Source organism: Phoenix dactylifera, unplaced genomic scaffold (assembly GCF_009389715.1).
Source record: "Phoenix dactylifera cultivar Barhee BC4 unplaced genomic scaffold, palm_55x_up_171113_PBpolish2nd_filt_p 001185F, whole genome shotgun sequence".
Classification (NCBI taxonomy): domain Eukaryota; kingdom Viridiplantae; phylum Streptophyta; class Magnoliopsida; order Arecales; family Arecaceae; genus Phoenix; species Phoenix dactylifera.
Window position 1 is genome coordinate 65,453 of NW_024068522.1, and position 22,022 is coordinate 87,474.

General features: G+C 36.6%; 2 protein-coding genes across 3 annotated transcripts; both read right to left on the reverse strand.

Annotated features, from left to right (window-relative positions):
- Window positions 1-2,496: 2,496 nt before the first annotated feature.
- Window positions 2,497-6,142, reverse strand: LOC103719366 (GDSL esterase/lipase At1g28580-like). Its single transcript, XM_039121682.1, has 5 exons — window positions 4,983-6,142; window positions 4,224-4,436; window positions 3,936-4,084; window positions 3,061-3,334; window positions 2,497-2,959 (listed from the first exon to the last, which is right to left on the reverse strand). The coding sequence occupies exons 1-5, from the start codon at window positions 5,248-5,250 to the stop codon at window positions 2,718-2,720; spliced, it is 1,146 nt and encodes a 381-aa protein (XP_038977610.1). The 5' UTR covers window positions 5,251-6,142; the 3' UTR covers window positions 2,497-2,717.
- Window positions 6,143-9,825: 3,683 nt separating this feature from the next.
- LOC103699566 lies at window positions 9,826-21,117 on the reverse strand. 2 transcript variants are annotated; one of them, XM_039121683.1, is made up of 6 exons: window positions 20,582-21,107; window positions 18,959-19,025; window positions 14,770-14,818; window positions 14,307-14,351; window positions 10,420-10,517; window positions 9,826-10,184 (listed from the first exon to the last, which is right to left on the reverse strand). In XM_039121683.1, exons 1-5 carry the CDS (start codon window positions 20,843-20,845, stop codon window positions 10,451-10,453), a joined length of 492 nt encoding a protein of 163 aa, XP_038977611.1. In that variant the 5' UTR covers window positions 20,846-21,107; the 3' UTR covers window positions 9,826-10,184; window positions 10,420-10,450. The 2 variants fall into 2 exon arrangements, with proteins under 2 accessions (XP_038977611.1, XP_038977612.1); XM_039121684.1 differs by lacking the exon at window positions 9,826-10,184 and having other exon boundaries at window positions 10,437-10,517; window positions 14,736-14,818; window positions 20,582-21,117.
- Between the last annotated feature and the right edge of the window lie 905 nt (window positions 21,118-22,022).

A 22,022-nucleotide genomic window follows, 5' to 3' on the forward strand; every position in this document is an offset into this window, starting at 1 on the left:
AGTGAATTCACAAAAATCCTTAATTTCTAATAATACCTTAACATGTTCTCTCCAAGTTAAGAAAAATAATGTTTTGAATTTTCTAGAGAAAACGCAAGATTAGTTCTAGACAACCCTTGTCCATTTTCTCAACATTTGGTCAATGATTATCTTTGACGACTTCATGATGAGGTTCATGGACTTCAAACTATGATGGCAACTGCAGTTATGAGATTTTTAGCATGATAACTTAGTACCACAATACTACTTTTCCAATCACTGGGCAATTTCTCATTAACAAATCAAAAGATAATACAGAATATTCTACTTAACCAGAGTAACACAATTTCTATCATAATTTATAGTAATTGACCACAATCACCAATCTCCATTCCAATTCCAAATACAAAAAGTGGGCAGTAAATGTAAGGTAGATAGCCAGTTGCAAAATATGGGTCAAACTACATGAATATTGATTTCAACATGGGTATTGGTTTTTAGTAAATCGATATTGGCCATAAGATTTCTTACTAAGTTTGGTAAGAATGGATGTCAAACTTGTCCCTTAGAGGGTGGGTTAGCTGCAGTAATTTGTGACATCGATATTTAATCAAAGTTGCATTAGTATTTGATCAAAGTCGTTTTGATAGTATGTTCACAATTAGTATACATGTAATTGCTGTGTAGCTGCCCTTTTACTCAGGATTTCTCATGTTTTTTAACTTCTAATAGATAGGGAACATCCAAATATTTCTCATATACTGAAATGCCAGAAAGAGATCACAGTTATATAAATACACCATACAAAATAGAAATAAATATTTTTTAAGTTAATACCGAAGAAAGTGCAAGGAACTACTACACTCATAGGCGGATACGTAGAACCAGTTATTTATTTTATAAGTTATAATGTCTTCATCATATCACTTGCTAAAATTATTCAATCTTAGCATAATGCGGCATATTTGCATATCATAGTCTACCAGACTCTTGCAAGCGACCAACAACTTTACTGGAGCACTGCATATTCTCAACTAAAGTACTAGTGACCTGCAAAGTATGCTATTAAGTCACAAAACAATTTTTGGTAATGAATACAATGATAAGAAATAATAAAAGAAAAAACTATGGAGTTTCTTATTCATATCCATGGCATCTATTAGAACAACATTCTAACCTATACTGATTTCAACAAAGCTTCTAGGGTTCTCTTCATCATCCCAAAAAATCTGCATAACTTCATCTTCTTTATGCAGTGCTTCATTAATAGTGCTCCCCTTTTGTGGTCCCAGAAGCAACTCATTTTTGTGATAGTGCCTTAACATTCAATCCATTGCTTAGTCATCACTCTTCAATAAGGCTAGAATTCTTTATCATAAAGATCTCTAAAAAGAGGCTTAGTTCATTTGGAGACTTTCCTCTACCACCTCCATGTTTGCATGTTGTCATGTACAAATAGATTTAAATACATTGTACATCTTTCTTGTGGTTTCATGCATATATGTATCATTAAACCATGAACTATGGACCTTAACCATTATTTTGTGTTTGATATCCAAATTTAACCTAAAAGATGGATATCAATCACAAAACTTAAAGACACAAAGTAACAAGGTCTTCCATCGCATGGAACACATGCATGAATGGATTTCCTGGCTGATGAATAATTTTTCTCGATGCTCACTCAATAACTTTTAAACATCACTATATTTGGTAGAGGTTTAATCAGGTCATTGAAGCTATCACCAGTATCCTGTCACAAGGGTCAACCAGACTGGGTCTTTAGCTGGTTAATTTGGCCCGACTTCAAAAGAGGGTCCAGATCGTGTGGTAAGTTTTGTCAAGTCGGATTCAGTTCTGGTGGCAAGCATCTATCAGTTTAGGTGGCACAAAACCAAACTGGTCCACACATACAGATACTCAATTGTTATTCATACGGACTAGAAAACATAGAAAGAGAAAGTGAATCACAATATCCAATAAAGTAATACAATAAGAAGAACATGATGACAATACCATGTTTAAACAAATCTAAGTTGATGAAACGCTAATCTGATGCATGCAACATATAATTTTGCTTGCTGATTTCAATTTCCAACTAGTGCAAGGATATAAAATCTACATATTTTTTATATAGTTCTTTCAATATTGTAAGTTAAAGAACTTTGAGCCAGAAACCATTATAGAAGTACTATAATGATTTCTTCATGTGGCTTTCCTCAAGAATTTGGGTGGTCTTGCCTCGGCAGTCCCCTTTGGAATTTCAGCAGCCTTCTATTTAGTACCACAATCCAATTAAAAAATCACGATTTGCAAGAAAAAGGTATAAAACAAGATGCAAGAAGGTTACTAAAACTAAAACACTCTTAAAGGCTCATTCTTTTCTGTCCCGGTTTGGTTTTCAAATTAGCCTTAAAGGGAACATCTTCCGCTGCTTCTACTGCTCCCTCTCCTTCCATGTAGCAGAGGATTCCAGAGAGGCGCACTTGGAAGATGGGCACGACAATATAAGGTGAAAAAGTTTGCCAGAGAGTATTATCTTCGCAGTCCATTGTGGGAGGTAAAAGTTGTACCCACCACCCCAGTGTGGGAGGTTATAGTTTTAAAGAACAAGTTTGCAAATCATCAAAAAAATAAAACTAAAAACATGAACGGACTAATTGACAACTCAATCCAAGTTCTTAGTCTAAATAGGATAAGATATTATTTCAACACTATGCTTCCTTCTTCTCCAGGACTCAATAGTAGCATTTCCACTTCTCCAGGACTCCATAGCTTGGATAGGAGAATCCACCACTGATTAACTCTCGCGCCATGATCATGTATGCCTTCTGTGTTAAATGAATTCCATCCCAACTTATAAGTTCAGCAGGGTTGTCACATGTTGAAGCTCCAGGAGAACCACACATTTTGGAGGCATCAAAGTTATATTCACTGCCACTTCCACAACAAGCTTTCATCAATGAATTCTTGGCAAATCCTATAATTAAAAAAGCTCGAGTAAATTAGTTTCATATATTTATAATGTAATCGAAGAAATCAAGAATGATGTGATATATTGATTTTTGAACCATGACATACCTAGATCCAATGCATTGTCCAGTAGATGCAAGAAGGCATGATAGTAATCTGCATACATGATGATAACATGAGGATGTGACTGCCTCAACTCTTGTATTGCTTCTTGAAGTTTTAAATTATGGAGCATGGCAAAGGCATTTAGTCCTTTAAGACACATTCTGTCGTCATAAGCATCTGGATCTGATGAACGCGATGCTGTTAAGTAGCTTGGAAAACATCCAATTGGAAAATTCCCAGGAATAACTAGTTGAACAGCTCCCATATCTATCACTTCCTAAAATATATTCAGCACAAATATAATGTTAGCACGTACTATAACGAAGACATGATTGCATAACCATTCAATTAATTATTTGCATCAAACAGGAATAATCGATATTTCTCCTGCATTTTGATATCGTTATTTTTTTTTTTTTGAGTAAATTTCATGACATTATCTTAGATCGTGCATCATTACTCGACTAGGCATTACAAGCAATGCATGCTGAAGACATATTAGTGACGTAATTAATTTATATTTGTTATTATCTTATCGATTTTTATAATTATTTAAAACTGTGATCTAAACAAGTACATATGTGAACATGAGGCATCATCATCTAATGCTCCAACTATAATAGTTCTAACCAAGTAAAATCTTATTATTGTTTTTACATGCTTGGACATTAGTCTTATCATCTTCATATTTCCAATTTAATTTGATCCATATCTTTTTTGTCCATTATATATGAGAGTATCTTAACTAGTATTCGAAATACTTCTGAGAAAGTTGTGCAAAAGAGGATGATATAACATAGCACTGTTTCTTTGTTAGGAAGAGAGCATGAGAGAAGTTATGAAGATACTGGTCTCCTATAGAAGAAAAGAGACCTTACCTTGGAAGCATTTATTATGCTTTGCACAACATGTGGAACATAACTTATCACCTCTGTGATGGATTTTCCTCCAAAGAAAGCGTAATTATAGTCATTGCCTCCAATCTCTCCCACCAAAAACAGAGCATGATTAAGCTTTTCAGTACAATCTATAGATTCATCGAAACAATACATAAAAATTAATTAAGAGAATGAGATGGTTGCATTAGAATCTTATTCATAAAATGCATTACTTGTTAAAAGGAATAAAGAAAGTCAGAGCCAAAGATTAACAAATTATAAGAGGACCTGTTTCTGATGAGCAAACAGAATCAAGATGGGTCTTCAACCAATCAAGCTGAACATTCAAAGAACTATTAGTATAAGGCATCAAAATGCCCCTTTCCTTGAAAAAGGAATGGTCAAGTGCAGTGGCCCCAGCTACAGCAAAATTGACTCCATGGTTGAAATTAGCCTCCTTGTCCAAATAAGGATTGACAAAAGGAAGATTGAGGGACGAAGCTGAAAAAAGAAAGCATAAGAATTAAGGCCCAGTGCTTATGCAGCTACTAATACATAAGAATCAAGATATTATAAACCCTCAAGTTTTAAAAATGTTTAAGAAAAGTCCACCATCCTAACCGAGATGCATATCTGTCTCTGTTCATGTTGTCACTTCCCAAAACGTACAACAAACCTATGGATGTTGCAGTTTGGCATACGGATGTGCGTCCCATGGTAAACCATGCAGCCCTTTCAACAGCACAAAGATGAGCACAATTATTTAAAAAGCTTATATGAAACCGTCTCGAATCTTTCATGCATCCTGTATTATTTATTTTTTTCTTTTTAATATTTAATTGATATACACATATTCCACGTCTCTGTACATACTGATGAATTTATACCATCTGCAAATTAAGCAATGGCACGCATGCAGAAACCATCGAACCCCATAGAAAACTAAAAGCTATGCATCATGCAAGGAAGAGTGCAATGCATGCATGCTGAAAACGATAGAAATATAAAAAAAAGCTATAGCATATAACTATGGCAAGGAAATATTACCGAGGTAGTCTATCATGAGAAGTCCGTCGGAGCAACGCCCGGTGGGCCTGTGAAAAGTGGTCTCGCCGTATGGAAGGTGTGCGATGGGTGCAAAAGCCCCGCCCACACCCTCTCGAAGGAGGTTGCCAGTGTCGGCAATGGAGTCTCCCAAGCTATATATGGCCTTGATGTAGCACCCTTCCCTCTCCTCGAGACCAGCTGAAGTCCAAAAGAATAGCACCAAAAAGAGAAAGGAGACGGCCTTGAGCGGAGAAGACTTGGGAGCCATAGGTGGAATCACCCTTTGCTACCTTGGAGGAAAGCGAGAGAGAAGAAGTTCGGGACCGACCTGTGAGTCCTGCGGGGGATTTTATAGAAGAAGAGTTGTAGAGAGGGCTGGAAAAGAATATCTAGTTCGGATCCTAGTAGAAAGAGGAGACTAGAAGCCGTTTTCTCCTTAAAAAGCTTACGGTAAGGCATAAAAAAAACCAGGAGTCCCAATAGGATCACAACTGTAATCCTTCTGTGAGGCCCATAAAAAAAACCGGTCGAGCCTATCCGCCGCGAGAATCGCGGCGGAGCAACGACCCCAAGTTTATCCCCTCACTCCCGAGATTATCCCCTTCGGAAAACCCTCTAGAAATCTTCCATCTCTCAACGATCCACCCACCTCTGAGCTCCACCGAGCACCTCTCCTCCTCCTCCTCCTTCCTTTTCTCCGGTGGCCGGGGTGCCGCCTCGGCCAAGCGCCGCCGCCGAAGCCCCTTCTTCCCTCTAGACCACCGCCCCTATTCCTCTGTTCCAACCCAGAACCGAGCCTCCTTCCCCTGTTCCGGACCAAAACCGAGGATGCTCTCGGTTTTCCCCTCCTCGCCGGCCGCCGCCTGCTGTCGACAGCTGGCCGTCGACCACCAAGGCCCGGCCGCCGCTGGACCATCTCCCTTCTCCTCTTCCCTCTCTTCCTTCCCGGCTTCTCCTCTGATAAGCTCACTAAACCCACCAGGTCACAACGGGTTCGGAGACCAAATCCCCGTGGTTCGAGGGAAGTATTGGGACGTGGACGTGGACGTGGACGTGGACGTGGTTCGAGGGGAAGAGAAGGATTCCGAAGCAACGGATGGGACGCGGGAGTTGATGAGTGATGGCAAGGAGGGATAAGTGATGGCCTGGGTCTCTACTTGGGTTTGGGGAGTGTAGAGAGAAGTTTGGTGTTTCCTTATTTTATTCTTGCCCTGGGTTGCTCCCACCCTAAGGCAGGGTTTGGTATAAGGTGATCGTCCTGCATAGCGGTGATTTTAAATCATCTCTACTTTTTCGAATCATCCCCTAACTCGATGATGGGATATCCGTCCTTGAGATCGAAAATTAAAAATTATCATAGGGCAATGATCCTGAATTAAAATTTAAAGACAAAAATATCCTTCAAATTAGCAAAAAAAATTGATATATCAATATACCATCAATATATTATGTCTATATATATATATATTATGTTGATATTATATATTATATTAATGATATATATTATATTATAATATATTACTAATCATATTATTATTCCATTATTATTGAAAGATAATTTTAAAATCTAGTAGAAATATATTATTATTTTTTATATTTATATAATGAAAATATTTAATATATTACTATATTACTTCTATTTACCTTACTTTTCTAATCAAAATAATTATTAGTATTAAAAAAATCTGTTATAAGTATAAATAAAAATATTAATTTTATAATGAAAAATAACATATTTCTAGAAGATTAATAATTTATAGGAGTAATAAATATATTTTTATAGAATATATTAATAATTAATATATTGATAAATATATTAATATTTTATTATAATCTATTTTATATGATTAATAAATATATAATAAGGACTACTAAAAGTAGAATATGTGACAAAATTATGGAGTTATTATATGAATTAGTATATTGACTTACATTTTTAATTCATGAGAATTAAAAATACATAAAAAAATCCATGTAAGATTTATCAAGGGTATTTGTGGTATTATGTGGTCACTGATCTTGGATCCCCATACCATATCAAACAAATTACTCATGGATATCTGGAGATTTTTAATCAACCATGGTCTACCAAACACGTTGATCTTAGATCACCGGAGATCAAATCACCCCAACATTCGGATCACCGGGGATCTTACGTGGTGATCCTGTTGGGGTTACCAAACGCCCCCTAATAAGAGAGTTGTTGGCTGCTTTGCCTAGGATGCTCTAACCCAAAGCAGAGCCGGGAATAAAAATTTCTCTCTCTCTTCCATTCGTCATCTTCTTCTTCTTCTCTGGGTGGGACCTAACATCCTCCTCCTCTTTATTTTTCTTCTTCTTCTCATTCTTAGTTTCTTATTTTATTTATTAGTCTCCATAAATATGTGGATTTTGTTGTTCTTTTGTTGCGCTCTCTCCAAATCATCCAAAAAAACAGCAGTTACCAAGCAGGCCCAAGCCCTTTTGTTGTTCTTCTTCGGCCGATGACTTCTCCAGAGAAACCATATGTCATCAATTCTATTTGGGAGGTAGATGAGCTCCGTTTTTTGAGAAATTTTTTTTCCAAATGCCGAACAATAGGCCGCATTTGAGAAACAAGTGACTACTTGTTTCCTCGTCCATTCCGTGGAGTGGGTCCTTTTCTTTAGATTACCTGCTGTTAAGAATCTACTGTTGAAAAGAAGCCATGCAACAGTAAAAAGAAGCTATGCCTCTAGCAAAAAAAAAAAAAGAAAAAAAAAAAGAAAAAGCCATGCAAAATTTTTTGATTTTTCCCCTAGAGGGACTTAATTTCCAGATAACCTGAGCAAAGTTGGACCCTACTCCACCATTTGTAAGAAGGTATAGTAGTTTCTAACTGTTAAGGTCTTCTGTATGTTCCATTTCCATTCCATCTTAACTCTTGTAGCTGAGAGAGTAACAATTGAAGTGACTGTTCTCCTCTTGAGTGTAGAGCTTCTCTGAACAGGCTCCGAATGTTTTGAGATGAGATGGCTTCTGCGGCCAATATATTCGATTTCCGTACAAATTCGAGCAAGTTTGAGAAAATCTCTTTTAGTGGTGCTGAACCGATCCAATGATCGAGCCAAAAGAAAACCTGCTTTCCATTTCCGACCCTAAAGACCATGCTTTGATTGAAAAGAGGATTTACTTTTATAATACCCTTCCATGCAGCAGAAGCCAATTTGATGTTTCTTGGTTTCGGTTGGCTCGGAAGCTTCTTGGTGTAGTAGATAGTTTAAACCAGTCCTCGTCAAGGTTTTGATTACTCGTTGTAGAGTCTCCACTAGCATTTTACCAGTTCTCATCAAGGTTTTGAGATGTTGTTGTTTTCGTCTACGGACCTTTTCGCAAATCATTAGGAAGCGACCTCCATTACAATTCTTTTCTCCCCTCCAAAGGAAGTCCCTGCGCTTTTTCTCGATTCATTCAATCGCCATCTGAGTTCAATTCTCAAGCAATGAACCATGGTTATGTATAAAGTATGATCATAAAGAATTTCATATTATTTTAAAACTGACATATTTGCCCGATTGTGTAATGTAAATTTTTATCAAGCCATTTAGTTCTATATGATTTATGAAAAATATAAATATTTTAAGAGCCCTAAAATAGCTATGACTGCTCCTAGAAATATAGGCTTATCGGAGCTAGCATCCAACTAAAATGGCCACTACCAACGGATTACAAAAATAGTCCTATCATGGGTTACAACGATGCTTGATCAGGTAAGATGGTGCATAGTTACTTACTGAATATTTAAATGCTAGAAATTAGATAAATAAGATTGCTAGGAGCAGAAAAGTATAAGCTTTGAATATGTAAATGCTGGATTTAGATGCTCTGTATTTGCATTTCTTTGTTTGATAAATAGAAAAACTTTTGACCACTTTTATTATTGTAATTTATGAGATAAATCTTTGTATGATGTTTTTTTTTTTTTTTTGTAGGCTTCGTGTTATTGTGGACGATAACCCAATTTGGGGAGGCAAGTATTTAGCTTCTTCACCATGGCGCATTTGTGTTGAGAATGAGCCACCCCAATTGAATCAGTAACGCATCATTCACAGGCTCTCGGTTCCTGATGCCCAAACCACCCAAGCCCATAGGTTTTGTAAAGACGATTGTATGATTTAAAGAATATATACACTTCTTACCGTCATGATACCCCCACAAGAAGTCTTGATGATTGTGAATTTTTAGAGAAAAGTGAATTTGGGAATTTGACAGTAGACATTAAATAGATAGGAATAGAACTCGGTGCATATTTTATGAGCACCGACCTCCCAGAATGTGGCCAAGTATGAGCCTTCCATCCCAAGAGAACTGAATAATTTATTTTTTGCCCAGAAACCATGCAATGCAATAGAGTTTGATTGCCTCCTTACGATTGCAGGCTTCCATTACTGAGGCTTGCCCACATAGCATCAAATCATCTGCAGACATAATATGTCACATAGAAGCTATTCTCGAGATTTGGAATCCCATGAGCTGCTTAAAACTTGAAATTCCACAATCCCAAACAGCATACTTCTATTGCTTTCCCTCAACTTGCTTCCTGGTAGATGGCAAGAGTTATAGAACCTTAGCATGCATGTCCTTTCATAATATATATAGCTTTGAACAAAATTCATTATATATAGTACCAACTCGTTCCAAGATACAGCTCCAGATACAGAGCCATTTCTGCAGAACTACAGCGTGCTCAATGGTTCCAGAAGCCAGCTGGTGAATAATCCTGCAGGAACGATCCAAGATTGAAGGCAGCAACTCATTGGCAATTTACGCAGTTAAAATCTTTCAAATAAAGATTTTAAATTTAGATTAGCAGGAACACAACAGATTTTACTCCATTTTGTTAACTTTCATCTCTTCCTGATAACTTCTTGTTTAAATTATCCAATACAACTAGTCATGAAAACCTTCTATGTTTGCACAAACTTACCAAGGAAGAATAAATAAACAACAGAATGACTAATCTCCTACAAAACTGCTTAACCCATTTAATGATTTTGGAACACTAAAGCTTCTGCGCAGAGTATGTAACAGACTTCCAACTCTCTCCATGAGTTTTGCTACCTGAACTTTGTATTGCTATTGGTTCTATATGTCACCAGCCGCTGCCATGGGTTTCTATTGCCTGAATCCTCGTCGATATTCAATCAGAACCTCTTTCTCGCCTCCTGCAGCGAACACACGCATCTGCATTGAGAGGAAAATGAAACATGATGAGGGTAAAGAAATAGAAAACATTTGATGATCTGAATTCAAGGCACAAAAAGATTTCAACCAAACAGGTTTTTTATGCAACTTTAAAAGATAAAAACCAATCGTGCCTGACCATTCCTTAAATGAAATATTATGCACTAAATAACCTACAAAAGTATATAATTATACTTTATCAAATATAAAAGAGATACAAGCCTTTAGGATTAACCTTGAAAGTGCCAGCTGGGGATGTCCAATGGTCATGGAAGACGAAGCAACCGGTGCACAGCTAGGTCCAGAGAATCCACATTCTTCCTCAATATCTTTCTTTCACATGTATTAAGAAATTGACCAGATTGTTTGAATAGTTGACAAAATACTGCTAGAATAATATACAAATAAAATGGTTTTTGATGCATTTAGCCTCGAAAACTTCCCACTAAAACCAATGATGAACCTCTTAAAATGAAAAACCACACCATTGATCATAATCTACAGTGTATCAAATACTTAAGAGACCAAAAAAGTAATTGCTTTGGATCTCTTGCCTATGCATCAAGCAATCACAACATGTAAGAAAGGAATGTAGCTAGTGAGCAAAAGTGTGCCATAGGCTATATAATTTGCAAATCAAAACATAGATCAAATTTCAGTTGATTTGGATACTTCTAGACTGTAGATAAAACTAAAACATGGTATCATACCATTAAAGTTATCCAACTTTATCCATTGATGCATGGGTAATAGACTTAAAAAGCTGCACGGCTTTTTTTTATCCAAATTAGATGTTGTAGATCATTATCAATGAGGTGGTTTCTTATTTTGCGAGGTCCACCATTTATTTTCAATGAAAAACATTTGGGGTCAAATGTACTCCAAAGCATTTTAAGTCGCCCCCAAATACATATATATAGAGAGAGGGGGTGGACAAGAATCCGGTCAACTAGATTTCAAGTTACATTGGATGATGGGGACCAAAAACCGATCACCCAAGCCACTGAATATGACCTACTACACTAAAAATCACGTGATTCCCATAGCCCATGCATCAAGGGTCAAAAAATATGCATTATTTTATGCTATTTAAATTATTCATCTTTTAAAAAATTGATGTATAGGTTAGGAGTCTCAAAATCATCTGATTTATTGTGCAAACAATTGAGACACGGTAGATGATATCGAAATGCACGAATCATCAGTGTCGAGCCCCATCATCTAATCAGGATTGACCAAATCTGACCAGAGATGTAGCCAACCAAATTCTAATCCATATTTCTCTCTTTTTACATATATGTATAGAGATAGAGAGATGGACTTTGCTCCTCACGAGGTGAGGGAACCCATTACTCTCAAGTCTAAATATAATAGGTTAGAGACCACCAAAAAACATGATTTTTGGTTTCTAAATATTTTTAGTGATATAAATCATGATCAATGGTGTGGATCTTCAATTTGAATACCTGATTATTAACTTTGGACTTGAGAGGAATAGATACCTTGTCCTTTTCCTTTCAAAAGGAGCACAGTCCATCTCATATATTATGTAAGAAATATTTAAATCAATTCACTAAGTTTACAAGGTTAAGTGAGATATTGATAGAGAGATTTGCCTGATTTTACTAAAAACTTTACGAACCCCTCAACCTTATGGCTTTTACTTAAACTACCTCTCACTGGACCACTAGAATAATCCAGCTAAGTGGTGTGCAGTTATTATTTTCTTCCCTATCATGAAAACACAAGATTGTCATAAAAAGAGTTGCTTAATAATGGTCAAATTCTTATTAGGTTTCTTCTTCTCTCTCACTTTTGCTACTCTCACCATCCTCTCTATTAGATCACCCATGCCAACCAGCTCAACCATCTTGAACATCTCTTCAGTCATCTTTCCTTAAACACACCTTCTCCACTGTTCCCCCTGATCCATCTCTTAATGCAACCTGATCTGGTTGTCTCAACATTCACAAGATTGTCTTTCAACCAGCCCATTATGCCTATGCCTACCTTGACTTCTTCTAAATCCAACTCTCACTATTTTTGATTGCATCACGCACCAAGCCTAGCCACCTAGCCATCTATACCATCCCTACTGGAAGTAGTTTAGGATTGAGGAGGGGAGTAAGTTGGAAGCAATTGGTTGTGCTTAAAGAATATCCCCCGATGCCTATTATACTTTATTTCACTCCTAAGTTTGTAGCACTAATGGATGACTGTGACAGTGAGACTACAAGGAAACCTTCAATGTCACGCATAGAAGTATTAAGGCTCGATGGAGAGAGAGATAGATAGGTGGGTAGGTAGACAGATTAAACAAACAGATTGACAGACAAATAAGACAGAGAGAGAGAAAGAGAGAGAACAACATGATTAGAGTACTACAAATTCCTAGATTGAGTTAGGTCATGATGTCTTAGAGATTTCTCATGGACCCAACATGTCCAGGTCAATAAATAGGTCGAGTATGGGTATAACATCCACGACACAATTAAATCAGCTCATATTCAGGTCATGCCTGACCCAGCCCCAACCTGGTCCATTTGCAGGCCCAGGTACAAAGCAAGGTCAAAAGCTTATAAATATTAAAACTAAATCCTGTTATATTACTAGGTGACATGTAACAGTTTAAGAACCACTTTTACTGAAAGCATCATAACAATCTAGAAAATAATATATCATAGAACAGACAAAATGAGCCTGAATAGCAAGGGAAAAAGGGACTCGGTGCTTGGGGGAAAAAATGGTGACCTAGATGATCAAACAAGATTCTGAAGCATTGCTCCAGACCGCTAATGATGATCATTAAAAAGCATAATTAAGAAGACTGAGAGGTTCCAGAAACCATCAATTGGGAATAGTCATCTTGATCATGGACAAAGACCTCAGCGCAGCAGAACTTCGAGAGGATCCAAATTAACCAAGACTGAATAATAATGAATTTATTATTAACACCATTGGCCACTTGCCAGAATGTAAATCCCTTGATGAAAAATTAAACTTACACAAAATATGAAAAATTATCAAATTAAAACCATGGATAGTTGAAGTGATATGGCTAAAGCAAGAGTATGATAAAAATTACAGAAATGGTGAGGGATTTACTAATTTGAGACTCAATGCAGCTTAAACCATAAAAGCTTATTGCCAAAAATATTCAATTAATTCATATCTCACTTGCAACTTTTAAGGTTCGATTGGATCGTTCACCATTTATTAGCTCAAAAAGCAACTATTTACCATTTCATTTGACTAGAAGGACCAATTCGATGGATACATCAGAAGTTATCTGGGAGACCATAAGGTGATTGACATGATTTTACATAATCAGACCACGGGTCAACTCATATTTAGGGTCAATACAGGAAACTACTAACATCATAATATGCATTATACATTTAATCAAGGTTTATCTACATGTATGCATGCATCAAAAGTCCACAAAATAATCTAAACATAACATATACATCACTTAGATATATGGACATATCTACCAGCAACTGAAAGAATAATTTTCTTTTTATTATCATTTGGAGAATTATTTTCTAAACATGAAAAATGGCATAAATTCTTCCCACAGAAGAAGTGAATATGCAGTGTTCCTTACATGGTCTTAAGTTTCAGAACAGACTCAAATCTTTGAAGGAGTTTGACAAATAAGCACATTATCAGATAGAAACGGTCCAAGGCATGGGCTAAGTTTAAAGTGAAATCATTCGCTAAACTTGCAAGTTATAAGCTCCCAAGCTTTACAATCAGGAGTGGTTACTTAAGTTCATCCACTTGTCAATTGAATGGCATTCTGGTTGCTATTTGCAGTCATAATTAGCTATATCTGCAGTTATATATCCATTCAACATCTTATCAGTCAAAAAAAACAGACTGATGGTTACTGCAAAGGTGAATGAAGACCCTTATTATTTATTAACAAAACTATGTTAATTCAAATGTCAACAATGAATGGGATGTGAAAGTGCAGGTAGTACAACACATTATCATTACATAGCTTCTTCCACATTTTCATATTAATCTGCATTAACATAATGAGCATTTGTCATTAGCTCTCTACATCCCAAAGTGTTTATTTCCCGGAGGGTAACTCAGAGAGAAATAAAAGGATACAGTTGCATAGAAAGAGTTTCCAGGCTCTTCAGTTCTTCATTCAATCTGTGGTAAACAATATAAAGAATTTCAGCAAACTTTTGTAATAATAATTGCAGCAGATCGATGAGAATTATTTACTACAGAAAAGTAACCTGATTATGCCAAAAAACCTAAAAAGAAAGGTTATACTTTTCGAGAGAGAGAGAGAAAGAGAGCGTGTGTGTGTGAGAGAGAAAATGGCATTTTCAAAATGTTTGAATGTCATTGAGAGTTGATTTCTGTCAGCTAACATTTGTTAAATGAATCATATCATAAGGAGTTGACAAAATCTTGAGTTCTTCATACAGTTACCCTTCCCAATCAATAATATGGGACATGTTATGAAGTCTTAAAAAGTGCAGGATTAGTGCGGTTGCTTTAATCAAAAAGCAATCATGGATAAATTAACCAGAAAATCAATTGGTCGTAAACAAACATGAACCTCAGGCATGAATTTATGTATCGGTTTCCCTTGCTTGCTGCATCAAGAGCTGCAAAATTAAAGCAGAAAGTGTAAGCGGTGCTCATATGGGGTTTTCAGCAAAACATTATCTAGAAGAAATTATTTAAATGGCATCCAATTTTTCATGACCGAAAGCTAGACAATAATGAAAACATACTGTTAAAAGTGGTATTTTGTCAGATGCAATAATTTACTTAAATCAAGTATTACTTGATTCAACATTATTTTCTTCATTGAAGAAAGAAAGGGATGCCAAAACTTTTTCTTTTCAACTGCGTCTTTGATAGGAGTGGCAAGGTAGGATCCATGAAGGTGAACTGAACTGAATTTGAAGGAATAAGGCATGTTGGTCAGGTTTTTCTTGAATGTCCATTCTTACCAAAGAAAAAAGTCATTCAAACATAGGGCCAAGGATATAAATGCCAAAAAAAAAAAAAAAGTTGATACAATGGGCAGCCATACCTAGCAATGGGCCAAGCCGGCTCGAAACTCATTAGGTTGGGCCTTAGTGTTAACTAACCACTCTATCCCAAAAGCTTAAGCCATTCAGAAATGAGTCAACATTGTACATCAGGCTTATTAACCACCCCAGCCCCCTCATGAGTAGCCCAGGTCTTGCACATTGAGACTAAAATGAGAGTAGGATGGTAGCTGGGTTAAATCAATAACTAGCTTGGAGGTGATTTGAACTCATTACCTCAAACATACCTAGCTCTGACATCATGTTAATTAACCACTTTACCACAAAAGAATAAACTATTATGGAATGAGTCAGCAATGTATATCTTCTTTTTTTTTGAGATCAATCAACAATGTACATCAGGCTTAATATTCAATGAAACCTTAACCTATTTTTACCCACTTATTCTCATTCCTCTCCCTATTATCCTAGTTCCTGCACCAAAAGCCAATGCCAGCCCCCAATACTCTGTGTCCCCACCAGGGTATGCTGAATCGACCGGTCGGTTCAGCCTGTACCGAACTGGTGCCGACGTGCCCCGGTATAGCACAGCGTATAAAAATGGTTCCGACCCAAACGGGCTAGCACCAGTTCAGTACAGGCTGAACCGATCGCCCGCACGCTGGGAAGAGCGCCCACGCGGGCTGGAGCCCGCGTGGCGGACGCGCGCGGACGTGTAGATTTTTTTGGGGAATCGCACGCGGACACGTGAGCGGAGAATCGCGCGCCCGCACGCGATCCCTGCTCCGAAACCGCGCCCGCAGCCGATTTCCCAGCAGGAAATCGCGCCCGCGCGCGATTCCCCGTGCAGGGCAGCATGCCTACGCGAGCTGCCAACCCGCGTAGGCCATTTTGATGCCACAGAGTGGCACTCTGTGGCACTTAACGCGTCCGTGCGTGTCGGCGGACATGCGCGGACGCGTTGTTTTTTTTTCTGTTTTAGTTTTTTTTATGTCCATGCACGCGCGGGGCCGCAGACGAGAATGTCTCCGGTTCGGTACCGGTTCCAACCGGTACCGGTGCTCACCGGTACGTCGGTACGGTCGGTCCGGCGAACCTTGGTCCCCACTGACTCATGCCATTCCTAACAACTGCATGTGCCTCCACCATGCACTAAAGCTGCCCTGGCTGCATGGCACACCTCCACCAAAAATCCACACAAATGTCAACTGCCTCACACAACATGAGCAGGGTGTTTTGAAGAATCTAGTTGCCACACTTGTCTCCCTTTCATGTAGCTCACACACCACTTCAATCTCCCCCAAGAAAAAAAAATGAAAAATGGTATTGGATAAAATCAGGAGGGTTTTGCACTTTAAAAATTCATAAGGCTCACCCCAAGCTAAGGGTGGCTCAGGTGGCACAATTTAACCATAGTCATTACCAACACTATGTGGTTGCAAAATGTAGTTTAATGGATTTGATAGTTAAGAAGTCTTTATGTTGATTCATCCATTTAGTGTCTATACAAATGATAGTAAACTAGAGTCTATTTCAAGTTAATTATTTGAAATGAAGTGAACATCTTTTTTCTTTTTTTAAGAGAAGGAAATCTAAAGGTGTATTAATGTTTCTTTTCTATACAATTATTTAACTTAGAGTAGATGCTTTAAATGTTGAAGTATTTTATTCTTAGGTGTTACCAATAAAGAAGCCTCTAACATTATTATAATATGCTATTGTTATGCATTTGGAGCAATCTGGCTAACCTTTAAGAAATCAATGGTTGTGATATCAGTAATAATTATCACTCTTCAAACCTTCTTCTGGTATATGGTTCATTTTCCAATTGATTTGCTTTGTAACACATAGACACATCATGGGTTTTGTTCCTTAGCATTTCGATGTCAGTGAAGAGTAGGAAGGATATTGTGGAGAGCGAGATAACAAAATCCTTCATGCCTCCATGGTACATGTACCCCGGTCACTCACTCCAATTATCATTTTCAAACACTTTCAAGCTTTGCTCTTACTCATAACACTAACTGTTAACAGCTATATGCTCAAATAGTTTAAATATCATCCCTTTTGCCCTTCCAAAGACAAAATATCAAGAGTCTTCTCAAAAGAAATTAAATTTTTTTTATTCATAGAATAGCAATTCAACAAAATTTTCCTAACATGCTTCATCCAAATATAATCAGAACCATAGCTCTCCCCACTTCACACACTAATATTTGGCATAAGGTGAATTTGCATCAAGTAACTATACAAGCCAAATTATGGCTTTAATATTATATTTTCAGTTTTTCACTATATACATTACATGTTCAGCATTCCAAGGTAATCTCAACTTCATCCTCATCATTTTTGAATTGCTCAATATTGTTTTCATCTAATTGAAATTGTTATTAGATTTAGTATCGCCACCAATTTTAACCAGGGAATTAGTATCATTAATATTCACAAACAAAAACTTAATATGCATATATCTAGATCAAGGTATACTCTATCCTCATCCTCTCAAACTTTCCTCCATGTCTCTAATATAAGCATCGACCACCATTCATCTCACATTATAAACAGTATCATTTGCAAATAATATGCAACATGGAGCTCTACCCAAACATTGCAAACATTTAAACATATGAACAGGAATGAGATACAAGTTCAAATTCAACCTCTTCGATAGGATCACCTGAGTTATGAACTAATCATTCTTTTTTTTCTCGAAAAGGTAAACCCATTATTCTTGATGAGGCTACCTCTGAAATTATTTCCTTCTGAGGCATGTCCTTATTGAATTCACAAGAATCCTTAATTTCTAATAATACCTTAACATGTTCTCTCCAAGTTAAGAAAAATAATGTTTGAATATTCTAGAGAAAACGCAAGATTAGTTCTAGACAACCCTTGTCCATTTTCTCAACATTTGGTCAATGATTATCTTTGACGACTTCATGATGAGGTTCACGGACTTCAAACTATGATGGCAACTGCAGTTATGAGATCTTTAGCATGATAACTTAGTACCACAACACTTCTTTTTCAATCATTGGGCAATTTCTCATTAACAAATCAAAAGATAATACGGAGTATTCTACTTAACCAAAGTAACACAATTTCTATCATAATTTATAATAATTGACCACAACGACCAATCTCCATTCCAATTCCAAATACAAAAAGTGGGCAGTAAATGTAAGGTAGATAGCCAGTTGCAAAATATGGGTCAAACTACATGAATATTGATTTAACATGGGTATTAGCTTTTTAGTAAATCAATATTGGCCAGAAGATTTCTTACTAAGTTTGGTCTAGAAAATAATAAGAATGGAAGTCAAACTTGTCCCTTAGAGGGTGGGTTAGCTGCAGTAATTTTTGACATCGGTATTTAATCAAAGTTGCATTAGTATTTGATCAAAGTCGTTTTGATAGTATGTTCACAATCAGTATGTAATTGCTGTGTAGCTGCCCTTTTACTCAGGATTGCTCATGTTTTTTTAACTTCTAATAGATAGGGAACATCCAAATATTTCTCATATACTGAAATGCAAGAAAGAGATCACAGTTACATAAATACACCATACAAAATAGAAATAAAGATTGTTTAAGTTAATACCGAAGAAAGTGCAAGGAACTACTACACTCATAAGCGGATATGTAGAATCAGTCATTTATTTTATAAGTTATAATGTCTTCATCAAATCATTTGCTAAAATTATTCAATCTTAGCATAATCTGGCGTACTTGCATATCATAGTTTACCAGACTCTTGCAAGCGGCCAACAACTTCACTGAAGCACTGCATGTTCTCAGCTGAAGTACTAGTGACCTGCAAAGTATGTTATTAAGTCACAAAACAATTTTTGGTAATGAATACTATGATAAGAAATAATAAAAGAAAAAACTATGGAGTTTCTTATTCATATTCATGGCATCTATTAGAACAACATTCTAACCTATACTGATTTCAACAAAGCTTCTAGGGTTCTCTTCATCATCCAAAAAAATCTGCATAACTTCATCTTCTTCATGCAGTGCATCATTAATAGTGCTCCCCTTTTGTGGTCCCAGAAGCAACTCATTTTTGTGATAGTGCCTTAACATTCAATCCATTGCTTAGTCATCACTCTTCAATAAGGCAAGAATTCTTTATCATAAAGATCTCTAAAAAGAGGCTTAGTTCATTTGGAGACTTTCCTCTACCACCTCCATGTTTGCATGTTGTCATGTACAAATAGATTTAAATACATTGTACAACTTTCTTGTGGTTTCATGCATATATGTATCATTAAACCATGAACTATGGTCCTTAACCATTATTTTGTGTTTGATATCCAAATTTAACCGAAAAGATGGATATCAATCACAAAACTTAAAGACACAAAGTAACAAGGTCCTCCATCACATGGAACACATGCATGAATGGATTGCCCGGCTGATGAATAATTTTTCTCGATGCTCACTCAATAACTTTTAAACATCACCATATTTGGTAGAGGTTTAATTAGGTCATTGAAGCTATCACCGTGTGGTAAGTTTTGTCAAGTCAGATTCAGTTCTGGTGGCAAGCATCTATCAGTTTAGGTGGCACAAAACCAAACTGGTCCACACATACAGATACTCAATTGTTATTCATACGGACTAGAAAACATAGAAAGAGAAAGTGAATCACAATATCCAATAAAGTAATACAATAAGAAGAACAAGATGACAATATGTTTAAACAAATCTAAGTTGATGAAACGCTAATCTGATGCATGCAACATATAATTTTGCTTGCTGATTTCAATTTCCAACTAGTGCAAGGATATAAAATCTACATATTTTTTATATAGTTCTTTCAATATAGTAAGTTAAAGAACTTTGAGCCAGAAACCATTATAGAAGTACTATAATGATTTCTTCATGTGGCTTTCCTCATGAATTTGGGTGGTCTTGCCTCGGCAGTCCCCTTTGGAATTTCAGCAGCCTTCTATTTAGTACCACAATCCAATTATAAAATCTTGATTTGCAAGAAAAAGGTATAAAACAAGATGCAAGAAGGTTGCTAAAACTAAAACACTCTTAAAGGCTCATTCTTTTCTGTCCCGGTTTGGTTTTCAAATTAGCCTTATCTTTATGACGCTAGGCTTCTTTAGATCCTTCTTTTCCGTTTCAAAACGTCCCAGCTTCCGCATCCATACAACCCCAGCGTCGCGATAATCCTCGAATTCAGAAATTTGTTTTCAATTTAAGAAATTTTGGACGAAAACCAAGAACACAACTCCAAATAGAAAGCAATACCATTCTTGTTTTCAATTTGATCTCCAGAATCAAATAAGTAACGGTAAAACTCGATCAAGCGAACGTAATAAACTATAATTGATGGCTCCTACGAGAACGAACCTCGGATAAAGCCAAGCGGAGGGAGGAGAAGAGAGAAGCGAAGCTCTCGGCGATGGCCGTGGAGTCCCTCTCCACGACTTCCAGGGCCCTAAAGATCTCGTTGCGGTCTAAAGGGGGTTTGGGATCCGAAGGATCCCCGAGGTTTTGAGGCGTCCCGGGGAGGGGGTTCCCCTGGACGACGGATTCGGCGGAGGGTCGAGTCGGTTCCTCTCCATTCGCCGCGGGAACATCTTCCGCTGCTTCAACTGCTCCCTCTCCTTCCATGCAGCAGAGGATTCCAGAGAGACGCGCACTTGGAAGATGGGCACGACAATATAAAGAGAGACACCAAGCTCTTTGATTTATGCCATGGTTCTTGCTGCCTGGTTATTGGTTCATAACTAATTGTCATGCCCTTGCCGATGAAGCCCTTAGAAGGAGATTTTGCAAGCAGAATTTGCTTAACCGGACCCATTCACTTTGAACGAGAGATTCGGCTATTGTAATTAAGGGATCCACGGTCGGCGCACGGCAACGGATGAATAATTTTTGCTCTACAACTTTTGAAGAATTGTTGAAGATTGTGGCTCCTTTCAAACCATCCATATTTATCAAAAGACGAATAGTACAGCATCAATGGTAGATTTTTTAGGAGAATCAAGCGAATATTCCTTACTTTCTTCGGTAGCTTCTATTTTTCTGACTTTGTTGATTGTACTCATATGTGTATTATATAAAGCGTCAGCATAAACAAATATATATTTTATTTTTTATTTTTGTAAGATAAACTGTTTTTTTATCTTTTATTTTTTTTGCAGAAACTAGTTTTTTTTGAATTTTACTAACCATTACGTTCTGTCATGCACATACAAAAAGCAATTTTATAAGTCATTTATATAAATTAAATATACATGCATTATCCATATTAGTATGTTAGAGTTTTGCACATATACAAATAAGGAATTTTTTTAAAAAAAATATAAATGAGAATACAATGAAGAGCAAATGCCAAGTATTTAAAATATAGGTAACATTTTTATTTTTAAAACAATAATATTAATTTATAATGTTATTTTTATTCATGAATCTTTTAGTTATAGAACGGTAGTTTTAATTTAAAAATTTTGGATAAGTGAGAATTCTAAGTAAAGAGAAAATTGGAAATTTTATATTTTAATAAAATTCTAGAATAAAATATTTTTTCTCTGATGGCTTGAGATGCATGTGCAAAAGCCAAGAGATTATATCAACATTTTAGGGGGAGAAGTTGGCAAACATGCTATGTACAAGATATAGCATCAAAGTATGAGGCGGCTTCAAAGCCTTCTAATCTGGGAATAATATTATATATATAGTTGAACTTTAGTGGAGTTGCCATATTCAAAGTTTGAATCAAATATGGGAGTAATTCATTCAAGCATTTAACTAGATGCATCTTTGATAAAAAGAGAAAGAGAGAGAG

Coding starts and splice junctions, on each gene's coding strand:
- LOC103719366 (XM_039121682.1), bottom strand. CDS start 5,250: ATGGCTCCCAAGTCTTCTCCGCTCAAGGCCGTCTCCTTTCTCTTTTTG. Junction 4,085..4,223: donor TGTTTGCTCATCAGAAACAG/GTCCTCTTATAA, acceptor ATGAATCTATAG/ATTGTACTGAAAAGCTTAAT. Junction 3,335..3,935: donor GCATAATAAATGCTTCCAAG/GTAAGGTCTCTT, acceptor AATATATTTTAG/GAAGTGATAGATATGGGAGC.
- LOC103699566 (XM_039121683.1), bottom strand. CDS start 20,845: ATGGAAGGAGAGGGAGCAGTTGAAGCAGCGGAAGATGTTCCCGCGGCG. Junction 19,026..20,581: donor TCCGCTTGGCTTTATCCGAG/GTTCGTTCTCGT, acceptor CATACTTTGCAG/GTCACTAGTACTTCAGCTGA. Junction 14,352..14,769: donor TACATAAATTCATGCCTGAG/GTTCATGTTTGT, acceptor TGTTTACCACAG/ATTGAATGAAGAACTGAAGA.